The 17,115-nt window shown below is 31.6% G+C and overlaps 1 protein-coding gene across 1 annotated transcript; it reads right to left on the bottom strand.

Moving 5' to 3' along the window:
* LOC106716597 (RNA polymerase II-associated protein 3) lies at positions 1–6,630 on the bottom strand. Its single transcript, XM_045681550.1, has 10 exons — positions 6,419–6,630; positions 6,093–6,206; positions 5,843–5,962; positions 5,496–5,623; positions 4,334–4,544; positions 3,847–4,044; positions 3,330–3,601; positions 3,116–3,230; positions 984–1,179; positions 1–111 (listed from the first exon to the last, which is right to left on the bottom strand). Exons 1-10 carry the CDS (start codon positions 6,551–6,553, stop codon positions 23–25), a joined length of 1,578 nt encoding a protein of 525 aa, XP_045537506.1. The 5' UTR covers positions 6,554–6,630; the 3' UTR covers positions 1–22.
* Positions 6,631–17,115: the final 10,485 nt, after the last annotated feature.

The raw sequence follows: 17,115 nt of genomic DNA, 5'->3' as shown, positions 1-17,115 counted from the left end.
TATTATATAAAGTAAATTAATTTTAAAGTTCAAATTTGTTCTTCAGATCAAGTATGTCTTCTTCGGAACATTTCTCAACATTTTTGCAATGCTCCAATAATTTGTTCAGACCTGGAATTTTAATTTTTTATTAAATTACATTACACTTGTAACTTCGTCTATGTGAAATAAAAAAAACTTAGTAAGTAGCCTATGTACTCTTCCAGACTATGTTTTAAATCTAGTTAAGCTGTTTTATCTGGAGATAGTTACAAATATCCATCCATCCAAACATTCGCATTTATAATATTAGAATGATATTATGATAAACCTTTTCACTGCTTCGCTTGTAATAACTAAAATGAAATTTTTCCTTAATCTATGGTATTTTTCTACCTGAACTTAAAAACCTGATCTGACTTTAAAGAGAGATAGACATAGTCACACCTGGATAAGCGAGTCGTTCTCACTTATAGAGGTTTCTCTCTACCCCGAGTTTCTCGCTTATGGAGGTGACACACCAGGACTGGACAATTATTATTTAATTATTTATAATACAGTATTAAACTTGGAAATACAACTATGTCCCACAAAATTATTTAAAATAATTTGACTCTACAGTCAAACCTACGATCCTACTACTTACTTTTGATCCTACGATCAAAAAAAAATTTAAAATTTAAATTAATCTATATATATAAAAGAAAGTCGTGTTAGTTACACTATTTATAACTCAAGAACGGCTGAATCGATCGATTTGACTGAAAATTGGTGGGCAGGTAGGCAGGATAATTTTTACCCCGTTTTCTATTTTTTATTCCGCGCGGACGGAGTCGCGGGTAAAAGCTAGTATAAAATAAAAGTAAATAAGTTAAGTATAACTTTCGCTTATGGAGATTTTTTGCTTATACAGTTTTGATTGTATTTATATTATCTACAGATTATTGAATTCGGTCATAATCTTAAAAAGTCAGCATTAAACAAGTAAAAAAATGGATACTTACATTGTTTATCAGAAGTAGACAGGAACATTGCTAAAGCAGAAAACCTCTTTACTCTGACCAATCCTTTGAGATACGCGGTGACAGTTTTGTTACTAAACATTTCCATATCTTGAGACAATATCTGAAGTATCTCGGACAAGACATCACTTTCTAAAGCATTCTCAAAAATTGATGGTATTTTAGTTGGTTCAATTATCTGAAAAAAATACATAAAAATTATTCAAACTTTCGTGAGACATTATCATTAACTAATATAGGAATGGCTAAAACACTCACATGTCCGGTGTCGGCACTGACTAGTTTTCATAGTTACCCTGAAGAAGGTTCTCCAATGGGCTCGAAACTAGTCGGTGCCGACACCGGTTATATATACGTGAGTATTTTAGCCGTATCCTATATTAGTTAAAATACATATATTAGGTCCTTACATATGAAATTGGCGTTTTGTATGGGAGGAACAAAAAGTCGAATATTTTTTAATATAATATATTTAATTTATCAAAGTATGAACCATTATTTTCTATGCACTTTTGCTATCTCATAGGTAGTTCATTGATCCCTTTACTAAAAAAACCAGTCGGACGGGAATCAATAAAATCTTTGAAGGTGATTTGGACTGCCCCATCGGAAATGAATTTTTTCCCTTGCAAGAAGTTATCCAAATTTCGAAAAAAATGGTAATCTGTTGGAGCAAGGTCCGGGGAGTACGGAGGATGTCTTAGACTTTCCAATTGAATCTCTTCTAATTTAGTAGCCGTCTGTTGCGCAGTGTGTGGTCTAGCGTTGTGTGAAGCAGCAGTGGCGTGGAGCGATTGACCAGCCTAGGTTGTTTAGCCGCTAGCTTTTCCATCATGGTTTGCAATTGCTGACAATAGACATCAGCCGTAATAGTCTGGCCAGATTTGAGAAAACTGTAATGAACAATACCGGCACTAGTCCACCAAACGCTTACAAGTAACTTTTTTGGGGTTAATTTTCGCTTGGGGCAGGATTTGGCTGGCTGGCCAGGATCCAACCATTGCGCTGAGCGCTTCCGATTATCGTAAAGAACCCATTTTTCATCACAGGTAATGATTCGGTTTAAAATACCTTCATTATTATGCCGGTTTAATAATGTAACGCAACAATCGACGCGCGTTTTCCGGTTTGCTTCAGTCAATTCGTGAGGTACCCACCTTTCAAGCTTTTTAATCTTCCCAATTTGCTTCAAGTGAATTAAAACAGTTTTATCACTAACATCGCAGCCTGCAGCTAACTCGGACGTGATTTGCGATGGATCCGCTTCCACAATAGCCTTCAACTCTTCATTATCAACTTGAGTCTCAGGCCGTCCATGGGGCTTGTTCTGCAGATCGAAATTTCCAGAACGAAAACGTTGGAACCAAAAACGAACTGTGTTTTCTTTTGCAACACGACCGCCATACACATCATTCACCCTTCGAGTCATTTCCGCAGCATTAGTGCCACGGCGGAACTCGTACTTGTAAATAATGCGATATTTTAAGTTTTCCATTTTGTAAAATGAGTGACGCAAACAGAAAAAAACAGAAGAAAAAAACAAATGAATGACGGTCATCGAACCACAAATACATGAGTCTATAGCTGTACAAATTTGAATTTGGAATTCCTTACCAAAGAGGAGAAATTCGTGATTAAAGTGGCCAGTACGAAAAACGCCAATTTCATATGTAAGGACCTAATATTTCAAAACTTCTACTTTTAAATCTTAGATATAAAAATTCTTTACAATGTTAGTTACCATATTTCTCCAAAACAGCTTGACTGATTTTTATGAAATTTTATATGTATATTAGGTCTGAGAAACGGTTATTATCTATTTTTATACCCCAAAATGGGTTGTCCACCCCTAACTTTTTTTATTTTTTGAATAAAATATATATATATTAAAAATTCACTAGAAATAATTAAGGCAAAATAACATTTGCTAGATCACCTAGTTATGTGTAAAAATCTCGCAAAAAAAACCTCTACTTTTTTCAAAATTGTGATTTTTAAAAAAGTAACATTTTCTAAACTTAGTAAAATATTTATAAAAAAATCTACAAAGAGAGCTCTTAGTATAAGACTTGGCGTAAAATTAGTATCTTTGTTAGGAAAAAAAAAAAACTTACACTCAAATATTTGCTTCTAGCTGAATTTTTTCCTTTTAAATTCTTCCATTCGGCCATAAACTGCACACTGTTGACAGGTGGCACTAAATCCCGAATAGAAATCTCCTTTTCCGTTGTCACTTCATCTATAACCAACTTTAAAGATTCCGGAGTAACATTTGAATTTCCATCTCCATTTTTATCTTTTACCTTTTCCTCTTTTATCTTCAAAGATTCCACAGTTATATTAGAATCTCCATTGTCTACTTTATCTTTTATCTTTCCTTCTTTTATCTTTATAGATCCCAATATATTGGAGTCTCCATCTCCATTCTTATAATTTGTCTTTTCACTAACTTTTATCTCTTCTTTGGTTTTGTTATCATTATTGTTGCTATCACCTTGAGCTTGGTTGTCAATTTCTATGATTTTCATACGAGTCGCAGGTTTGTCTGACAATTTTTTGCCTAAAGGTATTTCTTCTATGGTAATAGTTTTTAAGGCTCTCTAGAAATAAATATTACGAGAATTAGTACTTGCAAAATATTGCAATTTTGCACAATTATGCTTAGAAAAAACATTTTGTCAAATATTAAAAAAAATATTAAATGTAGAAATATTTCTATAGATGTTTCGAAAGTAAAGTAAATATTTTATATATTAAAATAGATAAAAAGAGACAATAATATTTTTTTTTAATGAGCGGCACTGGAATTTATAGGTTAGGAATTAATACAGTATTTATGAAATACCTTAGATCTCAAATGCGGTGGTTTCTTTACTGGCTTCATAACATTAATATCTTCTCCTTCACCAGTCTTCCACTTCTCCAAGGCAGTCTTAACCGGAGTTGTCTTATCAAGCACTGCTTTATTATCCAACTCTACAATCTTTGGAGTCTTCTGTGGGCAGTCGTTTGGTTCTGTGATCGGTGATGACTTAGATTTAGACTGAAATTTAGTAAATTGATTAAATAATTTCATGACATAAACATTGAAAATATAATAAGAGAAAAATATATTTCTCTCGCTTGTAGAGGTTAAAGTTTCTCGCTCAGGACAGGAAAATGACTTTCCCTTTCTCGCTTATTCAACTTCGATTTTACAATCAAAAACACGTAAGATTTTGACAAAAAGTGTTATCATGTACTTTAGATGACCACAAAATTACTAAATCTTAAGACGATAGTCCAAGGTTCAAAATTTATAATTGAATATTCAGATTCAAAAGAGCACTTACACCTTTAGTTCCCATACGTATCTTGATAGCTTCCAGTTGTTTCTTAGCGGCAGTATTCCTTGGCTCCAGAGCCAGGACTTCATTAAGATCAGCTGTAGCAGCACGGAGAGATCCCAACCTCTCCCTAGCGGTGGCACGACGCTGTAATGCCTTCACGTATGTAGGATCTATGTTGAGTGCTGCGGTACAATCTGCCACGGCTTGGTGTAGACTGAAATTATGTACTTTGTGAAAATATTTAATTTTATATATGAAGGTGTGGTATAAAAATTTTTAATACAAAAAAAGCTATCATAGACAACATGAAATAAAGCTATCATTTAACTATTAAAGATAAAAAATAAATAATCTTTTTTATATTGTTGCCAGTAAATTACCTATATCAAAAAAAAATTCCATGAAAAATGCCAATTTAAATCACAGATTAAAAACTACAATAAGTGTAACAATTTCATCATATTATATAAAAAAAAAATAGTTTCACAAATAAAAATTAAAAAAAAAAATACTTGACTAAGTCATAAGCAATGGAAACTTGCTAATGAAACAAAAAAAAACACTCATGAAATATCATCAACCACTTACTTTTCATTCACATTTGGACTATGAGTTCCATTGCATGTTAAATAAATAAAGAATTAATTTAGACATTAATGTAATTAGTGATAGTTAATAGTGATAGATACCATGCAATACTATGACCACACAGAAAACATGAAAGAAGTGGAAAGAATCCCACATTTCGACTGATGTGTACATGCCAAAGGCCTAATTTTAGAATTTCCCTTCCAAGGGTGGGAAAGATGGTAAGGGTAAAGGGAAGTGGGTTTGATATCAAAGATTTTATATAACATTTTATTATGTTATCTTACTAATATTATAAATGCAAATGTTTAGATGGATGGATGTTTGTTTGAAGGTATCTCCGGAACAGCTCCACGGATCTTGATGAAATTTGGCACAGATGTAGAACATAGTCAGGAAGAACACATTAGGCTACTCATTACGTTTTTTTATTTCAGCACGGCCAAAGTCACTGGCAGCTAGTTATTTTAGTATATGAGAATATAAAATCACATTACAACAACCATGTATGGAATTTAACATTCCTGTTTATACAATTTAGATGTTAATCTGAAGTTAAATATGGATTAACTTTTACCTGTCTTTCTTGAGATAACATAGCCCTCTATTAGCATAATATATAGCATCATTTTGGATCAGTTCAATAGCCCTGTTGTAACATTTGATCGCTTCATCCCATTTCTCTTCCTTAACAAATGCATTACCCTGGAAAATTGCAGTAAAATACAAATAAAAGTATTAGAAAGTAAAAATGTGTCACTAATTTAAAGAACAATAATGTTTAAATTTGCTTAACTAACTCTAATGTAATAAAGGGGCACTAAAATACTTTTACAAAATTGAATTCCATGTGTCTTTTTCCCCTGAGTAATCAAAAATAATTGGTATCTTTTTAAAATCTATGTTTTATTTTCTATCACTTACCCTCTCTTTTTCATATTGTGCTTCTTCTCGAAGCTTCTCCAGCTTGTCTTTTTCACTCTTCTTGCTATCTAAGGACACTGGTCCAATTTCAGCCATATCTACTTCCTCGCATGCTTTTTCCTACATTAAATTAAATGGACATTGCATTTTATACATTTTATAATACATGTGTTGTTAAAGATAGGAAGTTATGAAGTTATTTAACTTTTAAAGTAACTAAGTAAAGGTATAATTTAAACAATTTACATACAACATCAAATTTTTCCCAAGCTTGGTAGTCCGATGCAGAAATCCTTTTTTCTGGCTTTTTCTTTACTTCTACTGGTCGCTCTCTTTTAATTTTACTTCTCACAGGGGGCAGATCCTAATTAACAGATTTTTTAGTGTTTAAAATGAACCTATTTGAATAAATAGTACGTGCTGTATCAAAATTTGATACATAGATGCCATAAAATAAGCAACACATTTACGAGTTTACAATTAACTAAAGTAAGACATTAATAATCTACAAAACCGTTTAAAATAATCGAAATACTAACTAAACATTAATACAGACATGAAAATAATGATTTAAACCTTAACAAAATCACCGTTAAGCGCGGCCTCTTTACGTTTCATTTCTGTCTCCCAAGTTTGTAAATCTGTTAGGTACGTTTGGAAAGTCTTGGCATTATCTCGAACGTTTTTCTGAATCTCAAACGCTTTTTGCATTATATATTAAAGTAAAACTATTCCTTTACTTTACCTGCAGTTTGATCAATATACAATTTTCAGTTCACAATACAATATCAATTGTCATTTGTCATCTTGCTCAGTTGTCATTTATGGAACTCGATTCGTTCAAAAATCTAATTTGAATTTTTACTCCAAATATTCGTATGTATGTATATTTAATATTTGTACAATGAAATAATAATAATAATAAAACGTTGAAACTAAAAGTATAAGTTTGTCTTACACATTTTGTTTCGAAAGTTATTTTTGAAATACAACACGAATTGAACTTATCGATGGAATCGCAATTTATAATATTAAAATTGGAATATATTTGATTATTGTGTTTACTGGTTTTGAATTTTAAGTTATTGCTAGTGAACGAGCATAGTGATTGTTATTAAAATGCAATAGTAAAATTTACTCTGTTGTAACGAAATAATGCTCAAATAGTATTTTATATCGTCAGAAAATGTAATCGTTTTTAACCACATAAGTCGGATTAAATTGGCTTATTAGTAAATAGAGGTCTGTAACATATTCGTACGTCTCGTGACATGTAAAGTTGGCGCAACGAACGTGAGGGAGCGTCTGTTCGAACTTTATGCCAGTTTTCGATACACTCGTGACCACCTTTGATTTATAGAGGACAAAATAATCGACAATTGAATAAAGTTATACCATAAATTGGCTAAGAGGATGTTATGGTTTGTAATTCAAGAGCAAGCGAGCGTTATGGTCATTTTACATTTCCGGATTTTCGGTTAATAATGCGTAACGAAAAATATGCACGTTTTTTTATAGAACAAATTATTAATATAAATTAGTATTTTCATAACCTTTATAATAGTCTTCGTTACTTTTCACGAGTTTTATTTTTAAGATTCTAATTGAGCAAGATAAAATAAAGATACGATTTCTCAAACTAAATATTATATGAAAGATATTCCGATGCTACAATATATAAGTAATATTTCTAATATTATTTTTAATACTTTTAATTAGTACACATTTATAATACTAATATTAATATTTTATGTAAATTTTACGGAACTCTAACATCCTACATCCGTGATAAACACTTGAAATTAATAAAAACTTTGCGTTTTGAGATTATTGAATTAAAAACTATAAAAACAAACTTACAATTGATGCTCGATTGAGATAATTAGAAGTTATTGATCACTTGGATATTTTGATGTTATGTTTTTGTCAGAAATCAATTGAAAAAAATCCATTGACAAACTAGTTTTAATAAGTTTAATATATCTATGATTTAGTTATATTTGAACAGATTTTTTTTTAAACTGACAGATAATTTATAGTTACTAAGCAGACATACAGGATGTTCTTTACTAATAGACAAAGGACCTAATGAGCATAATTGAACACCTGAATCTGATTTTAAATTAAAAATAAAATGTAAAAAAGTATACAATTGGATCATACGATGCTTTTTTTTAGTCCGGTCTTGACAATAATTGTTTTATGAGTTACAAAACCAGCTTTCTGTTTTCGTCAAGTTCAAGGTAAAAGTGTTGACCGTCCAAAATTAATATAAAACATGTCTAGTTTGTATCCGAAACAATAACTTGTTTTGGAGTCAATGAGCTTTTGATGTTTATGAGGTAATTCGAAAAACTTAAACTTTGTGAGAGTTCGCATAAAATCATCAAGCTATACGCAGCTTATTTTCTTCGAAATTGGTGAATGGAAAAATTCCTAGCATATAGATTTAGGTACATAGAAAATGAATAGTTCGAGACCTAAATCAGCATTTAGACTATTTAGATTATTTTAGGATTTTAAATGACCGAAATTATTTATTTATTTCATTAACGACTTTAGAAGACAAAAGTGAAACCTCGAATGAATTCACACAAAAGATTAAATCACAAAAGGATTAAATGTTAACTACCCACGCAGTCTGGTAACTTTAAGAAAGTGTAGACAATAATTGTACGTTGCATTACTGACAGAGACAAAAGTTACAACATTAAAACTCAAACTATATCTCAAATTCTTATAATTCAGATGGAAAATGTAAAAGGAAAGTCTGTGGACCTTTAATGGAACTTGGGGACAACGTGGGGGAAATACATTACAAGTCTATTGGAATACCTCAGGTTACCGCAATGTACCAACTAGTTAACCTAATTAAAAATAGCTAACATAAGGTCATGCTTCTATGACATCACGCATGATGCCTTCGTTATATGGTGTCATGCATTTTTATGAAAAGAAAACAATGCTACCTAATCGATATTCTAATGGACTCACAAAATTGAATATCTTCTATATATATAAAAGAAAGTGGTGTTAGTTACACTATTTATAACTCAAGATCGGTCGAACTGATTTAGCTGAAAATTGATGGGGAGGTAGCTTAGAACTAGGAGACGGACATAGGAACTTTTTTATCTTGTGTGCATTTTTTTTATTCCGCGCTGACGGAGTCGCGGGTAAAAGCTAGTTAGAAATATTATCCAACAATGTTTACTATTGATTGATTCGTAGTAAAATATAATATTTTCCCTGTTCCCTATAATACATAAAAAAATATTGCACAGTTTATAAAAGCGATGATTGACTTCGTGAGTAATAAATATGTAAAATTTTATTTTACAAGCTATAATTGTTGATCTTCTTTGATCTGAGTATTGACGAGAAGATAGGTTTTATCTGAATCTATTAACATTAATACGATGCTCTATAAATTGCTATATTTATATCTTATGTTATCCTTTTACAATTCTTATTACCATATCCTTTGATAAAGGACGATAGACTCGAAATTAGTTGCCAACACCAGACAAATATACGTGTGTGTTTAAGCCGTTTATATATTAGTTTATAATAATGTCTCATGAAAGTTTGAATAATTTAATTCGGATTTATAATATTAGTAAGATAACATTCATGTTAATAATAATTAAGACACGAATGTCAACACGAAATATGTCAATGTAAACAAACATGTCTCCTTGCGTAATATGAGTTGTACGGTTATTGGCAGTTCATCTCAGTACTGTAATGTAATTTAGTTTAAACGTGAAAGTGGATCGACGCCCTTGAAACGTATGAAGATCGTAAACATTTAGTTATATTCTTGCAATAATAAAATCACGTTCTTCGGAAGGTGAACGCAATATTCATCAGGTTAATTAGACGATAAAGGTTATCAAAGCGATGATGGACTATTTGTTTTAATTATTTAATTACTATAAGATCTTAAAGCACCAATATCCTATTGGTTTAGGGTACGGATTGGATTCTAGCGGTATGTTCAATACGTAGGTCATTTGTCTCGCTGTGAATTCTAACAAAAACTTTGAGCTTATAAGAAAAAAAGTAACTTCACAATTACATTTGAATGCATACATGTGTGACTTACTTTAAATACTTAAAGAAATAAATAAAGTATCCATTTCTCATGACATAAGACGTATATCGAACTATGAGCCATTATCAATCATTTGCGGCTGGCCAACGAACCGCGATAATTTGTCACTTCTGCGGTAACTAATGGTGACCGTTAGAATAGACGCCTGTCACTACAGGCAGGCGATGTTATCTAAGCATCGTGAGGTTAAGATATTTGAGTAACGGTATGCTTATGAATATATTGGTGAGTTAATTGTATTTCGTTGTGTACTTCTACATATTGTAATCTACTTATATTTCATCCACCCCGGTACAGCCGTCATGGAGTTGACTGGCGACTAACAAGTTTTCATCCATTTAAACTTCGGATATTGTTATTAAGGCTATAAAATTAAAAACCACATATAAGTATGTAAAATATGTGAGCTTTGACTTGACAGTTATCGAGAATTGCTGCATAATTGGATACGTATTCTTACCCATAGTCTAAGGGTAGATACACACCCTCCACATCAAATCCATCAATCGACTCACCCGGTGCAATACCACGACCACACAAAAAATAGGCGTGAAGTGGAAAAATTTCGCGTACAGTCTGATTAGTGTGGTGCCGGACGTCGAATTTTAGTGTTCTTTCTCTTTCTACCATTTTCTTATAAGGAAGGGGAAATATTCTATTTCTGTGCGTCTCCTCCGTCCTCCCTCCTCCGTCCTCCCTCCTCCGTCGATTAATAGTAGGCAACGCATCTGCAATTGTAGATGTCTATGGGCAGCGCTTCCTTTTGGTGTTCACTTGTTCGTTTGCCACCTAATAATATATTTAAAAAAAAATTAACAAATACAAATGAGAACCCAATAAGTGTATACAACAAAGATGTGAGAAAATTTAAAAGGACTTGAATACCTTGAATTCCTCATATAAAATAATTGTAATGAATATAACGAAATAAACTATCATCAGCATGGTTTCGAAAGTAACGCAATAAAACAAGACGATTTTAAAATATATTGTCATGAAAGTTATAACAAAGTAATTTGAAAAAGGATATTTTATATTTCATGTCTTCAAATATATAAATATAATGCAGTGTTGAGATTTAAACTGATGAAATACGAAATCAAAAGAAGGTTATTTAGTATTGCAATATTATTGTACAAAACTTTTCAAAATAAAGTAATTAATAAAACATACAAATAGGATTATAACTTAAGATCATTTTTAGTTTAATCATATTAACAAAAAACACATACAAAAGACTTCAACGATAATAACTAGACTTAGTAAAACATGTAATGTCTAATGTAAAAATAATAGTTACCTATTTGTATGATTTGCTAATATGACTTACTGTGGGTTTCCGAGATTAAAATCTTTGTTTGAAACATATTTTTGTCTCTGTTTTGTCAAAGATAATGACAGAGATGACGATATGTTTTATACAGACTTCTTGATCTCAGACACCAACGGTAACATTTGTAACTATAAGTTACGCGCAAACTTAATGCTAATTTTCAATTATTCCAAATGTAAGCTTCGTTTTGTTAATATATTTTTTAATAGTAAATCGTAAGCACTTTTGGATAGTTTTAGAATGATGAAATTTTAAGTGAATTATTTTTTACTAAAGGAGAACCATTAAATTGATTTTGTCAACAGTTAACATAGTGTTGGATTCCGAGAACCGAATATTAATAAAATTGAAAATAACGTAGTATAGAAATAAAATGTGCTTATCATCATCATCATCATCATCAGCTCACTATACGTCCCCACCGAGGGGCTCGGAGCCTACCCCAATTTTAGGGGTGACTAGGCCATAGTCAACCATGCTGGCCAAGTGCGGGTTGGTTGACTTCACACATATCATTGAATTTCTTCTCAGATATGTGCAGGTTGCATCACGATGTTTTCCTTCACCGTAAGAACGTCGGATAAATGTACATATGTAAATCGAAAATCGAAAAACACATTGGTACATGGCGGGATTCGAACCCAGGACCTGCAGATTGCAAGTCAAGTGCTTAACCCCTGAGCCACCGACGCTCTGTGCTTATGATTAGAGATAATTCACAAATAATTATCCATACTAATATTATGAAGAAGTCCTCCCAAGTAGGGTTGGCGACAGGCAGGCGGCCGGCCGTAAAAACTTAAGCCAAAACAACAAGGTTCATAAAACCTTGTTTGCCGACAACGTCAGTGGAAAAAGGCCAGGGAGATGATGACTAATATTATGAAAAAGATTTTTTTTTGTTTGTATTCAAAGAGCTCTGAAACTACTTAACCGATTTGTAAAAGTCTTTCACTGTTAGAACGCTACACTATTATCGGGTGACATAGGCTATATTTATTACTACATTTTTTAATTCCGAGCAGACGAAGTCGCGATCAAATACTCATTATAAATAATTTAAATATCGAACTAAAGAATATGCTCAGCTTAAAATGCATAGTACAATTACCTCTTGAGGTTGCTTATATAATAATTGACATATATTATAATTAATATATCGTATAGCATTAGTACAAGCGATTGTTCCTTTTAACACCTATTATAAGAATTTAAACAATGAATCAACACTCCAATATTTTGATAGGATCATTCAAGCGTCTGTCATTCACAATTACAACGTACACAAATGTTATTGTAGCGTGTGGTACAAGTTACAAGCTTGAGCATGAAAGTAGAAATAACATATTTTCAAATTAAAATTAAAAACTTTAAAAGTTAACTCTTAAAAACCATGACACTTTTTTAGTAGCAAACTATAATATATTTTTCGTTATATTTTTACAAAAGTTATGAAAAAGTTTTATCATTGTATCTAATATAATATAATATAATATCATTGTATATAATAGCATTATTTGGTCTTGCTTTTTCGAAATGCATACCATATCCGCAAAAGAAACAAACAATGCTAGAAATATGACAGTAGATAGCGTATTTGTGAAGCCCGAACAATTCTTTTTCTAGTCATTTGTGAAACATTTCCGCTAGCCGCTTTTAAATTACAGATTTGTTATTAAACTTTAGCAGTATATATAAATTTTGATTACATAACTATTGATAATATTTCTCAGTGATTTATTTATTTATTTTTTATTATAAAATACGCATATTTACAAATTTTAACCCATATTTGGTATGTGACTAAAATAACCTTACTGAGTCTTTCAGTCACGAAATGGCTGTCTAAAGAGAATCGATATTCCTCTTATGTTTTGATAAATTGAAAGTAGATTGCTAAAGAGGTTCATTAGACACGAGTTTTTTTATATGTTTAATTTTAAACACAAATTCGAACAGCAATCACATTTGATGGTTCTGACATCGAATGTTACGCTATATAAATAGGGAATTATTAAAAAGATAAAAAATAATCAAAAAAATGGAACTCATCTGCACTACCTTTCGATTAAAATAATTTTTATCAAAATCGGAGCACCAGGGACGGAGCTTCGCGGTAACACACATAAAAATAAAACAGTCAAATTGATAACCTCCTTCTTTTTGAAGTCGGCTATAAAAAAGAATAAACATTTTCAAGATTCCAGAAGACGAATATTTAGTAACTTAAATCCTTTTTATTAAACGTAAATGAATAAATATAAATAGGACGTTCGCACACTTAACTTATAGTAATTTATTGGAATAAAATTCTTTCATGTTTCAAAAGTAGAGCAAAACCAAAAGCATGAAGGCTTATTGAGTGCATTATAAGAAAAGACCGGTTTTAAATGCATCTGTCAATAGGTCTTTGACCTCATGAATATAAACTTGTTATGTTAATAAATAATTAATTTTAATCTTTGTCTGTTTGTTTTTTTTAACGAATTGTAGGTACCATAGAATATGCAGCTAATCTATGGTTAAAATAATTATTATTGAACTTTGTTGTGGAATAAAATATAAAGTTTTAGATTAAAGTAATATACCTTAATTTTCATATCAGCAAAATGTCAAAATTAAATAACATAACAATATTTTTTTAACACGATATTGTTTCTGTTTTTGAGTTACATATATGGACCTTTAAATAAATGTCCGTATTCCAATCATGACGGCACTAAAAGGATTTTAAACTTGTTAATTCATCGTTAAAGACTACTTTTAGTTAAACAAAAGGTTAAAAAAATTACGTTCTCGTAAGCCGTGACTATTTGTCCTTAAGATTGAGTCGTTTTTGCCACATCATATTTTAATATAAATACATTTTTTTTTATAACCAAATATTTCATAATTTTATTAAGCTTGTTGAATAATTTCACATAAAATAAAACAGTGCATCTAATCAGTCGATGGTTTTATATGCGTGTTAATTAAAATACACACTTAAAACCCGTCTAAACATATTCCTATAAATTTAGTTTTCAATTACTGGTACATTGTTGTAAAATTAATATTAGGAACATGTTGTACATTTAATAATTAACTACGAGTTTCAAAATATAACAAATGATTTTTGTTAATGAATACAAATATAAATTGCAATCTTTAACAACAATTACAATGAACCATAGTAATATTAGAGTACAGTTAATGATAGGTTATTAATTAAAATTTTGACATTTCAACTAAATTATGTACCTTAGGTTTCTGAGATCAATGCCTTTGTAAAACATATCGTGTTTGTCTTTATCTTTGACAAAACAAAGATAACAAAATGTTTTAAACAGGGAATTTGGTCTCAGAAACCAACCGTTAGTTTGGTGTTCACAACGATTTTCAAAAGACTCTGTTATTGCTAGGTTATTCATTATTTAAATATTTATTAATAACTAGCTTTTACCCGCGACTCCGTCCGCGCGGTATAAAAAATAGAAAACGGGGTAAAAATTATCCTATATCCTTTTCCTGGTTCTAAGCTACCTGCCCACCAATTTTCAATTAAATCGATTCAGCCGTTCTTGAGTTATAAATAGTGTAACTAACACGACTTTCTTTTATATATATAGATAATATTTCATAACTAGCTGTCACTCTCGACTTTATCGTCGCGGAATTAAAAAAAGTCGCCTGTAATATGTCCGCGTGAATCAAAGTAACCCTCGGTACCTACCCGCATTTATAGACAGACGAAAATTTCATTGCTTTATTTATAGATTTGTTGTAAAATTCAATATGTACCTCGTAGGTGTAACGAGTTATTAATAAATAACTATTCTAATGAATTAAGTTAGCCAACCATTTGACCTGACAGTTGAGTCATGGTGATTATGAAATGTATGCAGCCGTGCATCTCATTTATAACAACGAGATGCACGCGGCGGCACTAAATCATGTTCGAATATTAATTTTAATTCACTTAGCATTTTGAGGATATAATCTAGTACAAGTACGATGACTTGTTAGAATGACGCACCATTAATATATATTTATAACAATTTCTACTCAAACGAAATATCACATCATTAAAATTTGTAAAAGAAATCATAATAATGTATAGTTTAAATGCGAATGTTTAGATGGATTGATGGTTGGATGTTTGTTTGAAGGTATCTCCGGAACCGATGATCTGGTCAAGGTTGCGGGAATATCCTGGTTGCGGATTGCACAGGACCGATCATCGTGGCGATCTTTGGGGGACGCCTATGTCCAGCAGTGGTCGTTACGAGGCTGAATGGATGGATGGATCTCCGGAACAGCTCAACGGATCTTGATGAAATTTGGCACAGATGTAGAATATTGTCTGGAAGAACATATAGACTACTTATTATGTTTTTTTGAATTCCGCGCGTACGGAGTCGCGGGCGACAGCTAGTGTGAGATAATTGAAGGATAACAACTCGAGGAAATCCGTTTAACGTCTGCCGAACTGCATTGAGTATAGGACAACGCCTTGGTATAAATTTATAAGCGTATTTATAGTGATAAACTGTAATTAATTAAACTATTTGTAGTTAATTAACACTGTAAACTGCATATGAATCTTACTGATATTATAAATGCAAAAGTTTATATGGATGGATGGATGTTAGAATGTATCTCCGGAACGGCTGAACGAATCTTGATGGAATTTGGCACAGATGTAGAAGATAGTCTGGAAGACAACACATGTAGGTCACTTATTCAATTTTTTTTTAATTTTGTGCGAACGGAGTTTGTGGCGACAGCTAGTATTCAAATAAAAGAAAAATTATATGCTTTGTTCCTTTAATTCATACGCGGAGCTTTACACGTTCTATGATTGACGTAAAGAGCAGTTAACTGAAAACCCGATGTTGTCTGATGCAATAGCAGTCGGTAAAAGGGACGGATTATTTGTAAATAAATCATGCAGCAAGGAGCCATGGTGACTTCGGTAAAGAATTATTTCACTTAATATGGTTAAGTATAACCTTCATGTTTAAAGCGATAAATGTCTTCATTAAAATTTCATTACATGAACACTTTAAGAATGTTCAGTTTCCGTAAATATGTCAATGTTTATGAATTAATGTTGTGTTGGATAAAAAAAGTATGTTTTTTTATATTATACATAAATGAAAGAGCTTATAAATAATTAACTTAAGCACATAATTCGAATGGGTAGGCAGAGGTTATGTATCTTATTGGTAGAGTCCTGGCACACTTATTTCGCATTTTAAAATCTAAACTCCATGTATACTTTTAGGTTAAACTAGCTTTTACCCGCGACTCCGTTCGCGCGGAATAAAAAATAGAAAACGGGGTAAAAATTATCCTATGTCCGTTTCCTGGTTCTAAGCTACCTGCCCATCAATTTTCAGTCAAATCGATTCAGCCGTTCTTGAATTATAAATGGTGTAACTAACACGACTTTCTTTTATATCTATAGATGTGTATCGCCGTTCCTGATGCTGTGTTTCAGATAGAGGAAAAAAAAAATATTCTATTGTCTTTTGTACTGGAGCCATAGACTAGATTAATGGTAAAACCCACCATTTTATGTCTCATGCTAATGAATACAAGTATGTTAACACAAAGTTGTCACGGAATGCGTGTAAGTTCTACTCGTTAAAACATGAAAACACACGAAGAAACTTTATACCAAAGCAGACATAAACTGTCACATAAAGTTTTTAAACACTTGAATTCCAATCTGCAGGTCCTGGGTTCGAATCCCGCCATGTACCAAGGTGTTTTTCGATTTTAGATTTACATATGTACATTTATCCGACGTTCGTAAGGTGAAGGAAATCACCCGTCACG

This window comes from Papilio machaon, chromosome 16 (assembly GCF_912999745.1).
Source record: "Papilio machaon chromosome 16, ilPapMach1.1, whole genome shotgun sequence".
Classification (NCBI taxonomy): domain Eukaryota; kingdom Metazoa; phylum Arthropoda; class Insecta; order Lepidoptera; family Papilionidae; genus Papilio; species Papilio machaon.
Note: the sequence above shows the minus strand (reverse complement) of the source record. Positions and strands in the feature narration are given on the sequence as shown.